Here is a 22,270-nt window from a genome sequence, read left to right as displayed (position 1 = left end):
GAGGAGAAGGTGTCGGTGGGTGTTGCGGTTGAGGAGGAGGTGTCAGTGGGGGTTGTGGGTGAGGAGGAGGTGTCTGTGGGGGTTGTGGGTGAGGAGAAGGTGTCAGTGGGGGTTTCGGGTGAGGAGAAGGTGTCAGTGGTGGTTGCAGCTATGGAGACGGAGACAGAGTCAGAGATGGTGCTGGAAGGGCCAAAATTTTTAAAAAAAGTTAAGGTGGGGGATGGAGATACTCAAGAAGACCAAAGAGCAAATCCAATGAGCCCAAGAGAGGTGGAGATGATGATCAAAGTACTGGACAAGGACGACTACGACATTAAAAAAGGTGAGTAGCACATGTAGTGTACCTGTTTGAAGGACTTTATTTCATTCAAGTTTCACACGAAGCGATGCAAACGCCTAATTTGTAACATAGATTTTTTGTTTGTCAGAACGAAGAATTAACGGTGAGAAGGCCTGTTTAGATACCACTGATACCACTGATGTAACACCTGTTATCAAACAAGAAAAAATTGAAAAAGAAAAAGATATGAAAGAAGTTAGACACGAAGGTATTTCAGTGAACATGTGTAGACAACTAAATGCTCATACTGCACCACGTGGGACTGGTACAGACATCACAAATTTACATACACACGCCCCCAGGTCGAGGAAGTATCGGAGGATTGTCGTGGATCGGTCGGAAGTTTATACACACTACACAACGGAAACGAGATTGGAATGAAAATATTTAACAGTACGACCAACCAAATGAGGCAACAATCGTCCATTTGGGCAGACTTTCGACCATCGTGTCACTACACACACTGACCCGACTTTTGAATGAGCGGTCATATGTTGGCTGGTTGAGACGATTATTGGACGGAAACCCTGTAGTGTGTACTTAGCTTTAGGAAGTCTTGGTGACCTCACATTGCAAGAGCCCATAAAAGTTGCATCAGCCACTCCTGCACATATCATAACGGTTGCAATGGACATAAATTCAGTTGCCAAACACCTCCACCACAGTGACCCCCTCCTCACAGTATGAGAGGGGGTCTACACAGGGACTTCTCTCACATCACATGTGGCTTCCAGCCAATCACCCAAAAAATAACCAGCGCTGGAAACTCAATAACCAGGAGAAAGATCAGTTCATGAATTATAAAAAAAATATTTTACACTTTATTAAAAATAAACACATTCAACATAAAAAACACATATGTAGTTAATATCTCAAGCCAATGTATACCACTAAATTACAACATAATCGATAGGATGTAAATGTAATAAATGGACCCAGCGGAAAAAAGGCGATGATACACAATGTAACTAAATCAGCTGTTGACTAATGAACAACTGCACACTGTTCAAGAATCTAAACATCCATATTAAGTGCTTTAGGAGAAACATGCATAAATTGGATGCTCAGCAGCAAATTGTGTGTAACTGTAGAGTTACATACTACCTGGGAGCTTATATCCAATAAAATAAGCAACGTGATATGTCCAGAAAATGGAAGATATTTCAAGGTGTAATTAACAGATGAAAAACAAATGCAAATTCTGCATAAAATGAACCTTGGCCCACAATATATTTCTGGAAGTCCCAACTGGTTCACAAAGAAAGCAGTGTCAAAATATAGTTCCGATATCAATGTAATAAATATATATTGAAAACTTGCCAAATTTCCAGCTGTAGACACTGAGATATTCAAATCTGCATATCCTCTGGTAGTGCTAAAAGACCTTGTGAAGCTGAAAGTACCTTATGTATCGGGCCTGTGTAGAATCAAATGAGCGCTGTCATCCAGATAAATGGTAACCACAAAATCAGTGGAACTCCCGGAACAGTGTCTTGTATATTGGGTCTGAATAGTATCCGATAGGCGCTGTCATCCAAATACGTGGTAACCACAAAAGCAAAGGGGTTCCAGACACTGTGTCTCCGTCAGCCGCAGGTGTAAGAAATGTGGTTCTCCAAGCACGGAGTACAGTGTGTATGTCTCTCTCAGCCGACAGATATCAAAAGTCTGACACCCTGCAAGAGGGCAAGCTGGAGCGTGAAATAATACTAATAATTCTTCTGATGGGTCCGTACGTTGAATTGTAGAAATGGAAGTTCAATGATGAATGGTTACTAAACTCCTGACATGTTTCATCGTAGGTTACGATTTCCTCAGATGCCAGATCAACAATGTGCCAATCACACTCACCCCTTCAAAAGGTCTCAGTCTGATATTCATGCCTCTCTGTCTAGGCTTTGTCATCCAAAGGCTCTCATCTTTACGGCCTTTGCTTGTGATCAAGATCAAGATATTTACGCCTGCATCCCAGCGTCAAGGGCACTTCATTATATGCAGGTCCTCCACTGAAATGTTTTGATCAACATATGAACTAATACGCATGTTTTCAATTTGCTAGATACAGACAGATATGCAAGGTTAAGGATAAGCGCTGACAACAATTGTCTTTTTGTTTCACAACTTGTCACATGCTGCTTATTCCTATATAGAGGCAGCATATGGCTGCATCCCCCATGTTTATTGTTCCCCTTTCTGCATTACCCACCATTCAGCCCCCAACTGGTTATATCTCCATCACCCAATATCTCTATCTCCCCTTTGTGTTTGCCTCTCTATCTTCAATTTTGTATGTACACCTTTCTCCCCCCATGTGTGTGTATCTTTGTCTAGTCTTTGTGTGTTTGCCTGTGTCTTTCCCCCTCTTTGTGTGTCTATAATTTTGTATCTGTACTGCTCTCTCCATCTGTCTCTCTCTGCCCCAAGACCCCCCCGTCCCCAGCCTTTGCCCTCATGTGTACGTTTCTGCCTCTATATTGTGGGTCCCTTGCTCCCCCTTTTTGGGTTTTTCTGTCTTTCCTTAGGCCTCTTATCATATCTATACCTGCTCCTTCTTTAATCATTTGTCCTCAACACCCACTGTGCCCCTCACAAACCCCTCCGCTGTGCCCCTCACTGAAGCTTAGAACCTAAATGGAGACGGCAAACGAAAAACTCAGCACTGATAGGAGGCAACAACTGGAACGTCAGTATGGACAGGAGGCAGCGACCAGATCCTCAGCACAGACAGGTGGCGGTGATTGGAACCTCAGCATGAACAGAGGGATGACAACTGGAACTCAGCTCAGACAGGGGGTGGTAAACGGAACCTGAGAATGGACATGAGACGGCTAGCGAAACCTCAGCACGATCAGGAGATGGCAAGCAAAAGCTCAGCATGGACAGGAGGCAGCAATCAGAAACTCAGTGTCATTGTCAGCTATTTATAAAGCACCACTAATTTTGCAGCGCTGTACAGAGAACTCACATTGGTCCCTGCCCCATTGGAGCTTACAGTCTAAATTCCCTAACACACACACACACACACACACACACACACACACACACACAAATACTAAGGTCAATTTGATAGCAGCCAATTAACCTACTAGTATGTTTTTGGAGTGTGGGAGGAAACCGAAGCACCCAGAGGAAACCCACGCAAACATGGGGAGAATATAAAAACTCCATACAGATAATGCCATGGTTGGGAATTAAACTCATGAACCAAGTGCTGTGAGGCAGAAGTGCTAACCACTAAGCCACTGTGCTGCCCAATGTATGGATAGGAAACAGAGAGCAGATTCTCAGCACAGACAGGATGTGGAAACTTGAATATCAGCACAGATAGAAGGCTGCAACTGGAACTTCAGCATGTATAGACGTTGACTGCCGAAACAGACAGGAGGTGGTTATTGTATCTTCAGCATGGACAGGAGGCGGGAACCAAAACCTAAATATGGACTGAAGGTGGCAACTGGATCTTCAGTACGGATAGGAGATGACGACATGGATCTCAACACAGAGAGGAGACAGCAAGTGGAACTTTAGCATGGACAGGAGGCGGCGGGTGGAGCCTCATTATGGAGAAGAAGAGGCCAGAGGAACTTAAGCATGGATAGGAGGTGGCAACCAGAAAATCAGCTCAAACAGGGGACTGAAACACCTTACAGACAGGAGTTGACAAACTGAACCACAGTGCATGCAGGAGGTGACGATAGGAACCTAAGTACGGACAGGAGTCAGCTAGCAGAACTTCAGCACAGAGTGCACATGGTGACCAGAACCTTGGTATGGATAGAAGGTGACACACTTCAGTGTGGACAGGAATTGGTGAACAGATCCTCAGAAAGGACAGAGGGCAGGGACCGAAACCTCAGAATGGACATGAGACGGCAACTGAAACCTCAACACAGACAGGAGACGATGACAGAAGCCTCAGCAAGGACAGGAGAAGCCAACTGTTGCCTTAGCATATTGAATCTGAAAAGTACTTGCTGTTGTATGAGTATCACATTCCACCCAGCAGTATAAAGCAAAAAAATAAATTACATTGTCTCTGCCTACCTGTTCTCAAACATGTAGAGTGTCAGAGCCTTAGTGGTGGACATGCCATTACCCCCAAGAAGAGGTTCCATTGTGATCTGTACCTCTTCTTGGCAGCTGGGGTGTCTTACAAAGATAAAAAAAATACTTATACTTTTATTTAACTGTGATTAACTATCTAACTAACTATTAACTAGTGTTATTAACTAACACTAGAATCCATAATTCAACAAATGCTATCATAAAGGGTTTTAAAGTACAATGTAACCTGTCAACTTTAGAGTATATAAACTATACTAAATTGGAAGATTTACTTTCCTCTGCTGGCTGTCATTATCACACTCGTAAACGCCTCCATCTGAGTATGCCCTTTCCTGCTGTGTGAAGTCCTGCCATTTGGACATACGTAGCTTACTTACTGGTGTCCAAATTCTCCCTAGCAGCATAAAACACAGATCACATTGCCATTGCCTGCCTCCTGCACCCAAGATTTTATGATGACGCATCCATGGTGGTGGGAATGGCCAACCCGTAAGAAAAGTTTCCACTACCCCAATGCCCTCTGCACCTCTAACTTGGGAGTAGGGGTGGCATTTAACAATAAAAATACACACATTTTTAAAATATAACTATGATTTTGTGTAAAGATTAACATCAACAATCAACAGATGCTTTTTCTAGTCGAAATAAACCAAAATGATCCCTTCTATGCAACATGCAAAATGTATTGCATGTAAGATAGAACAGGTATTCTACTGTTTTCCATAATATCTTACATTGTGGAGGGGTGGAGAGAGGAACCTCAGCATGAACAGGAGGTTGTGACTGGAACATCAACACAGACAGAAAGTGGCAAGCTGAACAGCAAGCATCAGCATGGACAGGAGACAGCAACCATAATCTCAGCATGGAAAGGAGTTGGTGAAAGGGATCACATCATGGACAGGAAGTGGAAACTGGAAGATACGAACTAGATGGAGGTGGCAACCAGTATCTCAGCATGAACATTAGGTGAAAAACGGATCCACAATGTGGACAGAAGGTGGCAACCAGAACCTCGACATGGACAGGAGACAGTGACCAGAACCTTAATGCGGATAAGAGGTGGAAAGCAGAACCTGACCATAGTCAAGAGTTGGTGCACGGAGCTTCAGCAAGGACAGGAGAAAGTGACCAGAACTTCAGTACGGACAGAAGGCAGTGGCGAGAACCTGATAAGGAATGGACAGGAGGTGGTGACAGGGCATGAGGTGATGGCCGAAACTTCAGCACGGACACAAAGTAACGATTTGAACCCAAGCAAAGAATGAAGTCTGTGACCGGAACAGCAAAACAGAGTGGCGATGGCAAGTGAAACCTCAGCACAGATATGAGATGCTAATGAGAACCTCAGTATGTGCAGGAGGCATTGAGAAGAACCTCAGCACGAGCAGGAAGAGGTGACTGAAGTCTCAGGACATTGAGTCTCAGAAGTCCTTGTTGTTGCCTGAAGCTCGGTCACTGTAAGATAGGACATTCTTACTGGGGTCTCATCCATGGTGGTGGGAATGCACTGCCCCCAAGTAGTTAAGATTGGCGCGTTGAGGGCCGGGTGGTCTGGGAATTAGCAGTGAAACAGATGCAAATCAGTAGTAAATATCAATAGGGATGGGGCGCCAAGTAGGAATTATACTGTTTTGTGTAATAATTTGCTAGTTCTAAATATACAATCTAAAGGCATTAGATTTTTGAATGAACGTATCATTCAAAACACATGATTCTTCACTCATATGCAGAAGTCCAATACGTAACTTCAATTCTCATGCGTACATTTTATAAGGAAGAGAAAGAGGCATATAGTGCATTACCTCTAAAAACATTCTCTTGATATAATAAAACAACTACAAGCAAAAAGTAACATCAAAATGTACAGATATGTTGTCTTAGACCAAATTCAGATACTCTACATGCCTACCAGAGCTTGTAGATCTTATTCCTTTGCAGCTGTTTCTGGGTCCAAGAAACAGCTGTGATGCAAGATTGGCCAATGCTTTTGGCCATGTTTGATTGTTTTCTTCGGATCAATTTTGTTGAGACATCATTCAGTGTTCCCTATTTTATTTATATATAATGTATGATTTAAATATTTTACTTTTAGTATATTGATGTTGGAAGAGCGTTAATTTTTTTTATGCCAATTAAATCCTGTGGACTAGAAAAAGGAAACCGTATGTAGGTATGGTATACTTGAAAAAGTAATTCACAAGTTGAAAAAGACCTCACCTTGGTTACCCAGTAGTTTTCCCTTGATGCTTTAAAGGGTTAACCAACTCGACTTTTACAAGTGTAACCATACTAACAGACTCTAGCACAGCCTTTACCCATTTTCCTTCCATATTAATTACACACATTTGTTTGGCTTAGCTTGCTGGTCAGCAGTTCAGGCTAGTTGGGCAAAGAATTAAATCCGTAATGCATCTGATGATAACCATTGTGTTCAGAACCAATCACTGTTGACCATGAACGGAAAATCCGACATCAACAATAAAAAATTACCACCCAGAGAACCCCACGATATATTGAATTGGGGTATACCTACCAAGAATATATGAAATTGCTACATGCAAAGAGAATTAAATTAAAGGATGTAGGAGAAATGGAGGACGACTCTCATTCAGTGTCGTTATTAGATGCGTCCATATTCTCGGTATATGAGAGTAACACGGATAATGAGGAATATGAACAACTAGTTTATGAGTCCTTCCAATTAGGATGGCAAGAATCCCACTGTAAATCATTGACCAATCATGATAGATCCAAAGTAACAATTGATCATCCCTTAGAAGAAACAAAAGGCCATTTAAGTTTAGATGAGGGGACATTTCAGGTAGAAAATATAGGACTAAAAGAAAGGAAAGATATAAACCAGACAGAGGAATTGGTTAGTACACAAACTTACCATCCTGAATTGAACATAGTAGAACCTGATGTGGAAATATCAGTAGATAATCCCTTACAGATCAATGGAGAACCTACCACCTCTAACAACATGGGAGGGAGTTTTTTGGAACAAATTCCCACCCAGAGTTTGGACCCTCCAGCATTAAAACGCAAATTAAGTCAATTAGACGAGGAAAAAGAGGGGGCCAAAAATGTAGAAACGCCAAAGAAAATCAAAACCCATTGATGGTAGGCATTAAACCTATGGGGATATTTAATCTCAGTTCACATAACTTATCCCAACCAGAAATTGCACTCCTCAATAAGGGAATAAAATTTGCTCCAACTAGCAAAATGAATAAATTTGAAGTATATTTAGACTTACATAGATTCACACGCAAATTGTCCCTAAAGAAATATTTTGTGAACACAAGAATACCTGAATCACGAACGCTGGATCAGTATACACATACTAATTTAAAATTACCATCTACTTTTAATCCCAGTTATATAAAGGGAAACCTCATAGGGACTTTTGAGAAACTAGTCATAGATGATCTGGAACAGATAGATAGTAAACCATCCAGACATCAAGACAATTTAACTAAATCTGAAAGAGAAGCATTATTTGGACTGCAGAATAATACCAACATTATCATCAAGCCCGCCGATAAAGGCGGTGGTTTGCTGATATTAAACACGGATGATTACAAAATAGAAATGTCCAGAATATTGAATGATACTGGGACATACTTACATTTACCCACTGATCCAACACTAGAATATCATGGGTTACTTATTCGCCATTTAAAATCAGGGTTAGATAACGGCATATTAACTCAGAAAGAGTTCAAGTATCTAGAGACACCATATCCGAGGAAGCCGGTCATATATTATCTACCGAAGGTTCATAAGAGTGTTGACCAACCCCCAGGAAGACCAATCGTTTCGGGGATTGGCTCTTTGACATCCAATTTTTACAAGATCTTGTAAAAATTCAGCAATCTTATGTTCAGGATACTACCAAGATAATTAACATACTAGATGGTTTGGAATGGAAAGAGGAATATTGGTTGGTGACCTGTGATGTCACCAACCTATATACGGTAATAGATCATCAACAGGGATTAACAAGCTCGAGATATTTTCTTGAAAATATAGGCAGTTTGCCACAGACTCAAATTGATTTTATTTTAGACTGCATGGTGTTTATATTACACCATAATTACTTGTGGTATGAGGGGACATACTACCTCCAGACACGAGGCACAGCAATGGGCATCAGGTTTGCTCCGAGTTATGCTAATTTGTTTATGAGTAAGTGGGAGGAGGAATACATCTGGTCCTCCCACAGATTCGGGGCAAGCCTGGTGCTCTGGAGGCGGTATATAGATGACGTCCTCATAGTTTGGAAAGGAACATGCACGCAATTGGATGAATTCTTAGAATATATAAATCATAATCAGAATAACCTTGTTTTCACCCATACTTGTAGTCAAAATAAAGTAGAATATTTAGATCTAGAGATATACGTAGAAGGGAATCTCTTGAAAACCAAAACATTTAATAAACCAGTAGATGTAAACGGATACATCTTGGCCACAAGTCACCATCACTATAATTGGTTAACAAATATTCCCCAGGGTCAGTTCTGTAGAATCCGAAGGAACTGTACGGATCTTGATGTATATAATGAACAAAGTATACAGTTGCGGGATAAATTTCTCGAGAAAAAGTATGATTCTGATTTAGTGACAAGAGCTTATGAGACCAATAGAGATATAGATCGTTCTGTTTTGCTTCAATATGAGCCTAAATTAGATAATAACCAGGATACACAACAATTCCAAGAACCTTTGTTTATAACCCAATATTCAAGATCGGTTCCACAATTGAGGAAGATCCTCAATCGACACTGGCATGTGTTATTGAAGGATGAACAACTTCATACTATCTTACCCCTCAAACCGAGATTGGTGTTTCGTAGAGCACCTAATTTGGCTTTGAAAATTACACATAGCTATATACCTGGAACATCAGAACCAAAGAATTGGCTTACAGATTTTTCCCAAAAAGGGGGTTTTTATTACTGTGGTACATGTACTAATTGTAAATGTTTAGGTTTTAGATCCAATAAACCTGTTAGTGTATTTCAATCCAACCAAACATTAGAACAATTTAAAGTGAAACAACATCTTACCTGTAGCAGTAAAAGTGTAGTCTATTTACTTGAATGTCCATGTCATACCCAATATGTGGGTCAAACCATACGAAAATTAAAAATCCGTATTGGTGAACATATTCGGAATATTAAGAAATTGAATATGCTGCATAGTGTATCACAGCATTTTGCAGAACACCATGGAGGAAACCCCATTGGTTTAAAATTCATGGCATTAACTCAAATTAAGTCAGATTGGAGGGGGGGGGGCGATTCCATCAAGAAGTTGAACAAAGAGGAAATGAAGCGGATGTTCAAGTTGAAGACTTTAGCCCCTAGGGGGATGAACATCGACTTCGAAATTAACTCATTATTGTAAAGTGATAGGGGTAGTCACCCTTTAATATATCAGATGTATTTTAGTGTAAGCCCCATTTGTAGTTATGACTGATGTACTATATGTCCATATATTTATTTAAACTTGCAATTTATATTATATAATGATTACTGAATATAACCCTATATGTGTATCTAATCTTGTGATTGATACCATAGATCATATTGATTATCAAGTATAAACTTAGTATTTATTATCATTTTTAATGAACAGATTAAGGATATAATGTTTTAATTTTTATTGATGTTTATTTTATTTTTATATATATTTATTTCATTTTCTCAAGCTGCTTTTCCAATAGTCTAATTAAAGGAATGACTTGGCTCAAACTAGCAGAGTCTGCACTCACCTCACACGTCACAACTTCAAATGGTTTCAGCACCTTGCACAGCACTGAAAGGATTCCTCACTGTACAAGAGTGAAATACATCCCCCCTCCTTTCCCAATGTCATGGCTTGTGCAATATGCTTGGATGGCTTTGCGCTGTTCCTCCATCCTCTGAAGCATGTACAGGGTGGAATTCCACCGAGTTACCACCTCTTGCTTAAGTTGGTGGCAGGGCAAGTTAAACTGCTCTTGGAGCTGCTGTAATCTCCTACATGCTGTGGCTGAATGCCTGAAATGGCTTGAAATTTTACGGGCCACCGAAAGCATCTCCTGCACCTCACGGTTATTTCGTAGGAAGCTCTGCACCACCAAGTTGATGGTGTGAGCAAAACAGGGAATATGTTGGAAATCACCCAGCTGCAATGCTCGCACTATATTGTTGGCGTTATCTGAAATGACATACCCTGGGGAGAGTCCGAGTGGTATAAGCCATACATCAATCACATCTTTCAGTTTGCGTAACAAATTGTCAGCTGTATGCCTGTTAGTGAAGCCGGTGATACAAAGAGTGGCCTGCCTGTGACAAATGTTACGTAGTGGTGTACATGCTGCTGCTGTTCCTGCTGGTGAAGGTGAATGACCAACCCAGTGGGCTGTCACAGTCATATAGTCTTTGGTTTGGCCACTTCCACTTGTCCACATATCTGTGGTTAAGTGAACAGTGGGCAGAATGGCATTTTTCAGCGCAATCTCTACATTTTTACACACTTTTTGGTATAGTTGTGGAATAGCTTTACGGGAGAAATGGTGTCGCAATGGAATTCTGTAACGCGGACACAAAACCTCAATTAACTGTGAAAACCAGCTGCGTTTATTGTGGAGATTGGACGCAGATCTAACACTAACATTGCAGCCATGGCGTCTGTGATTCGCTTGGCGACTGGGTGACTGCTGTCATATTTGCTTCCCTCGCAAATGATTGTTTCACAGTTAATTGCTGAAATGTAGGACTGCTCATTTTATTAACCTGCCTCTGGGATGACGATTCACCCCCAGCAGCAGCAACAGCAGCAGCAGGACTAACGCTTTCTTCAGAGGAATCAATAATAGTGCCTGAGTCATCCAGCCTTAAGTGGGATGCCGGGCTAACTCCGAGCGCTACTGAGGATATTGATGAGGATGGTGTGGTGGGTGTATTTTGTAGCCGTCGGTATGTCGGTGAGCGGAGGGTCTTAGCTGATGAGGGAGTGCTTGTATTCTTTTGGGAAGAACTTTCAGCTTTTCCCAACACTTTGCCATGAACTCTCGTTAAATGGCGTAACATAGACGAGGTTCCAAGATGGTTAAGGTCCCTCCCTCGACTGACTGTGGCTTGACATACACTACAAATGGCTATACAATTGTTGTCTGGATTTGGGTAGAAATAATTCCACACATAAGAAGTGGATTTTTTTGTTTTATGCCCAGGCATGACAATGGCCTTTTTCTTGTCACGTGCCAGAACTGCTGCCACTGGTGCAGGACTTACACAAACAACCTCATCCTCATCAACATCCTCATTAGCGCCCTCGTCGCCTACACAAATCTCCCCCTCATCCTCTTCTATTTCCAAAGTGGCATCCTCAATTTGGGTATCACCGGCTACACTCGGGCTATTAAGGCACACATCAGCAGAATGCTCACGATTAGACATCCCACTGTTGGATGGACTCTCCACAGGGATTGTTGTCATTTGTGAATCAGAGCAAATATTCTCCTGTAATGCCTCACTGTTATCTTGCAGCTCGGCTTTGACGCGTAACAGTAGTTGTGCACCAATTGTAGGCTGGGTAACTTTTTGGGATCTGCCACTAATAGCCAAAGGTGAAGGCCTCATTCTCTCTTTGCCACTGCGTGTGTAGAATGGCATGCTTGCAATTTTTTTTTTATCGTCACTTAACTTTTGCTCAGTTACACTTCTTTTTCGCTTCAATACAGTAAATTTTTTTTGGGTTTTTGTTTTTTGCACTAATTTGAAAACACTCTGTTGTTTGACATCGCCTTGGCCAGATGACGTACTGGGAACACTAACATCAGGACTGGTGACAGAACCTGGTTGCTCATTCAGATCATATGTGGACTGCTTTGAATCCATTCTGAGCGCAAACCACTGGGGAGTGCTAAAAATTATTTGGTAGATACTGCTGACAGATATGACTTTTGACAGCCAGAAATATTAATGCACAATTAGGGAGGACACCCCAAAAGCACTGAGGAGTGCTAAAAATTATTTAGTAGATACTGCTGACAGATATGACTTTTGACAGCCAGAAATATTAATGCACAATTAGGGAGGACACCCCAAAAGCACTGAGGAGTGCTAAAAATTATTTAGTAGATACTGCTGACAGCACCACGTGACAGGTGCCGTCCCATGTGATTGCTCACATAGGCGGCTGTCACTGATTCTCCGTCCGCCGAGCAGCGCGCAGAGTGTTGCTGCTCGGCGGACATGCAGACCGGCCCATCTGGCCATCGGCCCTTCTGGCATTTGCCAGAAGTGCCAGATGGCCAGTCCGGCCCTGGTGGAATCCATGGGAAGACCCTACCCCCAAGAAGAGGTTCCACCCTCCCAATGCCCTTTTTACCTTTTCTTGGGGGTAGGAGAAGCAATCAAACTTAGAACAATATGTACCTTTAATTATAGCTGTGATTACTTTTAAATGATAATATCAACAATTTAAAAGCAGCTTATTCCATTTGAAGTAAACAACAAAATCCCATGAATGCGCCATGCAAAATGTATTGCAAGTAAATTAAAGCAGGTATTATACTATTTGCATTATAATCTGCCCTACAATAGTCATAGTTCTACAGTACAGAGAGAATTCTATACACATTAAGAATCAGTACATACTATATACTCATTCTTCTTCTATCTTACCTCTCCATCCTCTTTCTCCTTCTTCCTATATTCTTCACCTCTTTCCTGAATAACAGTGCAGCTGGGGCAACAGAACCTCTGCACAGGCAGTATGAGGCTACATGAACATTCTTATGGAAGAAAATGAGAAGAAGAACACCAGCGCAGATAGAAGTCAGAGATTGAAAAATCAGCACATACAGGATGTGGAGCTTTAGCCTCTTTACGGACAGATGATAGTGACAGTGTTAGTGAGACTTCGGGCTGCACTTCGGTACATACAGAAGGTGGGGAATAGAACTGCAGCATGGATAGGAGTCGGCTAGGAGAACTTCAGGACGGTCAGGTGGTGGCGAACAAAACCTCCGCAAGACGGGGGTAGATATTCACAGCCCCAAGAAGAGGCTCTATCCTCCAAATGCCCTCGGTACCTCTTCTCGGGGGCACAGGTGGCTTAGAAAGTTAAAAAAACATATGCAGGTTGCGGCGACTGGAACTTCAGCATGAACAAGTTGCGGCGAATAGGAATAGGAGCATGCTCTGTGACGTCTTGCTACATGGACATGAAGCAGGATAGTGTAAATAGTGGGGGCTCTCTAGGGGATCTGCAGCGATGATAATGGCTGAATTGGTAACAGGGTTTAGGAGGGTTAACTGGAGCTGTTTGTGTGTTTTGGGGAGAGAGCGTAGCACTCTCAATTGATAATGTTACCTACCCTAGCAAGAGGTTTCTATTAGTTTACCTCTCAACATTCCAGACTGGAAATCAAGAAACATTAGACCATGCCCTTATCCACCGAAAGAATTCTATGATATGTCCAAATCATGTCCTTGTCTATCAAAAAAAAAACATACCTCCCTATGATCGTGATTTCAGCAGGCCAGTCATGATTGTCAACACTCGTAAGAAGAGTGGTACTATGTGAGTTGGGGGGAATGGCTTCTCCCAAATATAGGTGTGACTGTGCAGATAAGGTGCAAGGTCATATTTTGTCCTGCTCTTTATTGCTTCAATGTTGGGAGGTATGGCATCATGAGAATTTTGCTAGCAATCTCCGCACTGCTATAAACCTGGGACTGATCTGGGAAAATCAGGACTGCTAGCAGGTGCTGTATACAAGGATGATATCTCACTTTATCTCGCAGAGCAAGCAACATGACTACTGGCACACAGTTTATAAATATGCTGAAAAATTGTATAGCTCCTTAAAGTCCTGATTTTGAGCCTAGCTTTTGTGGAAATTTGGGTGTGCCTAGGTGGATCTGATTGGGATTTGTGAAAATCATTGTTTTGTCCTTGCTTTTTAAAGATGTGACACACACACACACACACACACATATATATATAGGAAAATGAATGTATATGTGTATGTGTTTCCCATGGCACTTGTAGTGCCTCACATGTGCACTGTTAATGGTACCTCCATCATAAAATAAAAAGTTTTTTTCCAATCATGAATAATTATTACTCCTGATTGCAATCAAATAGTATTGCCCCCCCCCCTTAGTATAAAGAACAATAAATGGCCCACTTGATATAATGAAAATTTTTATTTGACCCCATTAGTGACTTTAAATTAATTTTGCCCCCTTAATCAATAAATAATGATTGCACCCAAGTCATAAGACAATGGTGCCTCTATTTAAGCCACCTAGACTTTCTTGTGCTTTTTTCTGGTGTGTTTGACACAGCCACACATGGCTAGATGTTTAACATCAAAGAGCCGTATAGGTAATGCAGCGGTTTGAACCAGTAAATCACTGGTGATGTGTGACTTTTTATAACCTCACTAAAAATCACCCCTTTAATAAATTTAGTCCAGTTTCACTTTTACTGGCTAGTTGGTAACTCAAATACATTCACAGACCTTCTAAATGCAGATTAATAAAAATACATCTAAAAGCACACTCCTATGAGTTTTGCAATAGCGGACTAATCGTATTTAAAATGCTTTAATTGAACGGCAACATTGCAGTGTGTATGGCTACCTCAACAAAGAAGATTTCAGGATATTCTGAATAAAGTAATTATAATAATAGCAAAGTATAAAAAGAAAGTAGCCAAACATTTTAATTTCAATGTAAAAACTTTATCTCTTGCCTTTGCCTCTCCCTAACATTAGCCCGCACCTAAAACTTTTCCAATAAACTTAACATTTTTTAAAGTTAAAAATAAGCTTACCTTAGACTATTCAATATGAAATCTAGCAGAGGGAGTCACTGACATACACACTAAATATACACAGTGCACACTCACAGGCAGCTAATAACTGTCTATTCTGTGCCAAGCACTAACTTTAATACCCAGGCTGAGTGACATCATAATAGCTATTTATGATGTAAGCCAGTCACATGATCAGCCTAGTCAAAGCTGTTAATTTCCATATAACATAGCTATAAACATAATGTATAAATAGCTAGGCATATAATTGAAATGGAAATAAACACATACAAATAAATACAGATTTAAAAAAAACATTCCCAGCAAGGTAAACTAATAGATATTTACATAATGTATATGAAGATGAAGAAATTGTAACTGAAACAAATAGACAACACAGAACAATGAGACAGAGAAAATTAACTTCCTCTTATAAGCTTCGGCCGATCAGTGTACAGTGGGCTACTCTGTAGATGAAAAGACAATATTTCCTTTCAAAAGTCAAAAGAAGGAACAGGGGTACAAGAACAATGATAGCCAGAAGATTCCTGACCTATTTAACTGAGCTTCATCATTTCTCATAACTGACCTTCATCATTTATCATAACTGACCTTCAGCATTCATTACAACTGAACTTCATCATTCATCATAACTGACCTTCCACATTTATCATAACTGACCTTCACCATTCATCATAACTGATCTTCACCATTCATCATAACTGACCTTCATCATTTATCATAACTGACCTTCATCATTCATCATAACTGACCTTAATCATTTATCATAACTAACCTTCACCATTCATCATAACTGACCTTCACCATTCATCATAACTGACCTTCATCATTTATCATAACTGACCTTCACCATTTATCATAACTAACCTTCATCATTTATCATAATTAACCTTCACCATTTATCATAACTAACCTTCATCATTTATCATAACTAACCTTCACCATTTATCATAACTAACCTTCACCATTCATCATTACTGATCTTCATCTTTCATCATAACTGACCTTCATCATTTCTCATAACTGACCTTCAGCATTCATTACAACTGAACTTCATCATTCATCATAACTGACCTTCCACATTTATCATAACTGACCTTCACCATTCATCATAACTGATCTTCACCATTCATCATAACTGACCTTCATCATTTATCATAACTGACCTTCATCATTCATCATAACTGACCTTAATCATTTATCATAACTAACCTTCACCATTCATCATAACTGACCTTCACCATTCATCATAACTGACCTTCATCATTTATCATAACTGACCTTCACCATTTATCATAACTAACCTTCATCATTTATCATAATTAACCTTCACCATTTATCATAACTAACCTTCATCATTTATCATAACTAACCTTCACCATTTATCATAACTAACCTTCACCATTCATCATTACTGATCTTCATCTTTCATCATAACTGACCTTCACCATTCATCATAACGGAGCTTCTCCATTCATCATAACTGAGCTTCCCTATTCATCATAACTGACCTTCATCATTTACCATAACTGACCTTCACCATTCATCATAACTGACCTTCATCATTCATCATAACTGACCTTCATCATTTCTCATAACTAACCTTCACCATTTATCATTACTGACCTTCTCCATTCATCATAACTGAGCTTCCCTATTCATCATAACTGACCTTCATCATTTACCATAACTGACCTTCACCATTCATCATAACTGACCTTCATCATTTCTCATAACTGACCTTCAGCATTCATCATAATGGAGCTTCTCCATTCATCATAGCTGAGCTTCATCATTTATCATAACTGACCTTCACAATTCATCATAACTGACCTTCACCATTCATCATAACTGACCTTCACCATTTATCATAACTGACCTTCATCTTTCATCATAACTGACCTTCATCATTTATCATAACTGACCTTCACAATTCATCATAACTGACCTTCACCATTCATCATAACTGACCTTCATCTTTCATCATAACTGACCTTCATCATTTATCATAACTGACCTTCACAATTCATCATAACATGACCTTCACCATTCATCATAACTGACCTTCATCTTTCATCATAACTGACCTTCATCATTTATCATAACTGACCTTCACCATTCATCATAACGGAGCTTCTCCATTCATCATAACTGACCTTCATCATTCATCATAACTGACCTTCACCATTCATCATAACGGAGCTTCTCCATTCATCATAGCTGAGCTTCATCATTTATCATAACTGACCTTCACAATTCATCATAACTGACCTTCACCATTCATCATAACTGACCTTCACCATTCATCATAACTGACCTTCACCATTTATCATAACTGACCTTCATCTTTCATCATAACTGACCTTCATCATTTATCATAACTGACCTTCACCATTCATCATAACTGACCTTCACCATTCGTCATAACTGAGCTTTATCTTGTATCATAACTGACCTTTAGCATTTATCATAACTGAGCTTCACCCTTTATCATAACTGACCTTTACCATTCATCATAACTGACCTCCACCATTCATCATAACTGAGCATCCATCTATCCGTTTAGAGTAATTGTATACAGCCTGGTGCTCTTCTTTAGTGTCACTGGATATAGAGCCAGGGCAGTTGTTCTTCATGTTTGATGCCAGCTGCTGTCATCAAGGAGACAGTTGAGATCTGCAGAGGAGGAAAGGAGACGGTAACACCAATGGCAGTTGACAGCAATGACAGTTATTCTCATTAGGTCCAGCAGTTGAACTGAGATGTATTCAGAAGATCTTCTAAAGAACCTTGTCCTTAGTGTGATAACCCGTTTGCCTTTACTTTGTGGGAAAATGATTATGTGGGATGAAGGCCCCAGAGCTGATCTACTGTTCAGCCATCTCCAACTGCCGCCCGCATGCCACCAATAACAATGAACTAATAATATAAAAAGTAGGTATATATGTATATAAATATATGTGTGTATATATATATATATATATATATATATATATATATATATTATAAGGGCCCTTATATTAAGGTTGCATCTAATAAATGACATTCTGCCATTAGAAATCTGTGAGAGGGGGGGCATGATGTTTGAGGGGCTACATTTTAACAAGTATTAAAGCTATTACACTGAAATTTGGCAAGCGAGTGAAGAACCATCCATAGGTGCCGCATGCCAAATTTCAGAAAGAAAGAATAAAAAATGACAAATTAGGAATAATCTAAAATTCAAATTCTCGCCGTTTTTTTTCCACTTCCTGTTCTGCAAAAGTCACAGTTTTTCTGGTTTTTTTGGGAGAGCATAACTCAGTGTACAGGAGGTCTAAAGACTTGGGGTTTGTTTTATAAGAAAGCTATTAGGGCTGAGGAGTGCCTTTGAGGGTTTACAATTTTGAGAAAGTTGTAGTTTTTTTACAATTTGGTAAAATATGCCCCATTTTAAAGATAGGGGATTTCATAACGTTGCACATGTCAGTTAGAGGTTTGTGCTGGGTGTACTCAGACTGGCTTCACTTGAGAGCACAACCATGGCTGAGTCTCTGGCTAAGGGATTTTCATCTCTGAGCTGAAGAAGTTACCCACATTTTTTAGCCACAGGGGGGCTGGTTAGTGTTTTAGGGACATGGGAGGGGCACCCTGTAGTAATATTAGCCGAGGCACTGCTCTCAATTGAGAGTTTAATCTCTCCCTGAATCAGCTGTTAGTGAATCCATTGTAAACCTCCCGCCCCTCAGTGACATCAGTTAATTTCATACTTACCCACTTTTGAAGGCAGCTGTCGGGGAGGGGGTCTGTCAAAGGGGCGTGGCCACGTGTGGTGCACCGTTAGGCTCCGTCCCTGTCAATTGTATGCAATTTTGGCCTATCACAGCAGGGGGCGGGGCCATGGCGGCACGTTTAGCCCCGCCCTCACCCATTTTCAACGACAGAGACAACTGGATCCGGGATTTTTGCCTGCTCTCTCGGGAGTCCGGGAGAACTCACAAAAATTGGGGAGTCTCCCGGACATTCCAGGAGAGTAGGCAACTATGGTTAATTTATTCAAAAGTGCTTTGTGGTACTTGTACTGATCACATCAGGTGTTTGTGATGTAAAGCCTGAAATCAACACAAATGATGTCAGACCTTTTTTCAACTTTATTGTGACCTTGCAACCAACACAATTCAAGTGAAAAGCCAACAGGCTTTTTTTTTTTCAGGAAAAAAAAGTGAAATACAAAACCTACAACACCCTGGTTGCAAAGTGTGCACATCCTTTTATAAAGGGGCTGTAGCTGTGTTCAGAGTTAGCCAATTACATTCAAGATCATGTTTAAATGTAACTAACATAGACATGCCAGCAATCAAATTGATTGTGGTTAACCCTAAATTATGATCAGTTGCTCCTGTAGGATTTTCTTGTAGTTTTCTTGGTTGCATCCTACTGGATATTTTGACCCAAACCTGCTGGCCTCTGTCAGAACACTGAAGATGAAGAGGAATTTTACCTTCCAACATGATAACAATTCAAAGTACACAACCAACGCAACTGTGTAATGACTTCAGAAAAGGAAGATCAAAGTCTTGAAATGGCTCAGCAAGAGCCCAGACCTCAATCCTATTGAGAACTGTGCTGTTCATTATCAAAGAAATAATAGATAATATTTAGATACAACTGGATTAATCATATTAAAAAAAAGTTTGATATTTTGGAATGTAAAAAATGGTTTGTCAATAAACAATCTACAATTGTGTTCTAAATAGGAAATGTTTTAATTGATGGTCACAAATATGCTGTGACTAATATCTTGAACTATAATCACAAGTTGTCAATACCATTATTGGTTTCACCTATAAATTTGGTAGCTCTAATGTCTAAGACAATGATGGGTGGGATTTTTAGGAGACTTACATGCAGGTATTGTTTCCAAAAAGCACATTTTGTGTACATAGAAATGATGAACAGCAAAGCTTCCATGTAAAATACACAGCTCTTGAACTACCAAAACATGCATTTAAGATATCACAATCAAGTCATGAATAACTAAGCCACGTGGAACCCACTATGCTTGTGCTTGTCACTCGAAGAATCTTAAATCTCCAAGATGAGGTCAAAAGTGGATAATTGATGTTTATGTGGACAGATGACTATGATGTGGGCCTGGTAATTCTCTTTGTATAGAATAGATAAAAAATGGAATGTGGTAAATTCTAATGAAATACAAACGTATTGCAGTTAATGGGTGTACCATATTATTAACTAACTAATGTGGAAACTAACAACTGATTACTTCATCATATCATCATCATCATCACCATTTATTTATATAGCGCCACTGATTCCGCAGCGCTGTATAGAAAACTCATTCACATCAGTCCCTGCCCCATTGGAGCTTACAGTCTAAATTCCCTAACATACACACACACAGACAGACAGACTAGGGTCAATTTTGATAGCAGCCAATTAACCTACTAGTATGTTTTTGGAGTGTGGGAGGAAACAGGAGCACCCGGAGGAAACCCACATAAACACGGGGAGAACATACAAACTCCACACAGATAAGACCATGGTTGGGAATTGAACTCATGACCCCAGCGCTGTGAGGCAGAAGTGCTAACCACTTAGCCACCGTGATCTATATATAAGATATATTCTTCTGTACACTGCCTATTCTCTATTTCCCCAATACAGATTGATGCAAGACACTGAAGGAATGAGGACAGCATACTATACTTTAAGTATAAAACACATAAAACATTCCCAGGGGCGGATTGGGGGCTTAAAGTGGCCCAAGATATCATTCTGAAAGTGGCCTCATATAGGCAGGACCAAAACAACTGTAAGCAGGTTCAACGCAAAGTAGATGGGGTTTACCGACAAGTAGGTGGAGAGTACAAGTACAAATTAAAAAGGCATTTAATTTGTATTTAATTTAGTCAGGGGGTAATAGCAGCCTTATGGCTGCCAATAACACTTTCAAACATGAAAAAGCCCTATTAATTTATTAAAGATCTTTTCGCCTTTTAAAAAATTGGCTCCTCAGTGCCTAAAATATCTTCAAGGAGGAATCCCTGGTCAGTAGTGTCTCAAAATCTAATTTTCGCCATCCAACCCTTTCCACTGTAAACACACTGGCAATGCACATGGATATTTATAATCATATTGGAACAAGAGAACAAACAATAGGAGAAGACACAACTTAAAATAAAGAAAATGTTTACAAGAGGACAAGTAGGTAAGGACAGGAGAGAAGCTGTAGAGAGGTCCCTGCTTGTAAGAGCAAACATTTTAGAGGAGTGGGGGGAAACAGACTGAGACAATGGTAGTGGTAGGAAACATGGAATGGGCAGGTGAAGCATGAGGAATGCATTGTTTTAGGTTGGGACTTAGTAGGCAAACATTAAGAGATGATCACTTGAAAAAATTGGAAGTTGGGGGCAAGTCTGGTCAAGTGGAGCAGGGAGTTCCAAAGGTGGGGAGCAGCATATGTGAAGATCTGCAGGTGGGAGTGTGAGGTGATGATACGAGAAGAGGAGAGATGAAGGTCATATGCAGAATGGAGTGGGCATGTATGGTAGTATTTCTTGACAAGGTCAGAGATGTAGGCGGGGAGGTGTTAAAGAGGTCTTTATAGGTGAGGGTAAGCAGCATGAATTCTATTCTGGATTGAACGGTGAGACAATGGAGGGTTTTGCAGAGAGGCACAATGGAAGAGGGAAGCCGAGATAGGAAGATTAGATGCGACACCGCATCATACTGGAGGGATGATGCATTGTCACATCTCGTGAAGAACAGAGAGATGGAGATTGCAATAATCAAGGCAGGAGATGACAAGAGTGTGGACTATGATCTTTGTGACATCCAGGGAGAGAAAAGTGTGAATCTTGGCAACATTGGGAAGGTGACAGGATTGTGCAAGGGAATGGATGTGGGGAGTGAAGTTGAGGGCAGAGTCTAGACATTGTGCATGGGTAACAGGTGTGAGAGTCACACTATCAACTTTGAGAGAAACAGATAGAGGGGATGTAATATTGGGCAGTGGAAA

The 22,270-nt window shown here is 40.4% G+C and overlaps 1 protein-coding gene across 1 annotated transcript in view; it reads left to right on the top strand.

The window, feature by feature from the left end:
• Nucleotides 1-276: 276 nt before the first annotated feature.
• The window catches only part of LOC142143128 (kyphoscoliosis peptidase-like), a 91,028-nt gene continuing 69,034 nt past the window's right edge, over nt 277-22,270 (top strand). The window contains exon 1 of the mRNA XM_075200841.1: nt 277-322. Within this exon, the coding sequence (XP_075056942.1) occupies nt 277-322 (46 nt within the window). The remainder of the gene's footprint in view (nt 323-22,270) is intronic.

The sequence above is a fragment of the Mixophyes fleayi genome, chromosome 3, assembly GCF_038048845.1.
Source record: "Mixophyes fleayi isolate aMixFle1 chromosome 3, aMixFle1.hap1, whole genome shotgun sequence".
Taxonomy (NCBI): domain Eukaryota; kingdom Metazoa; phylum Chordata; class Amphibia; order Anura; family Limnodynastidae; genus Mixophyes; species Mixophyes fleayi.
Note: the sequence above shows the minus strand (reverse complement) of the source record. Positions and strands in the feature narration are given on the sequence as shown.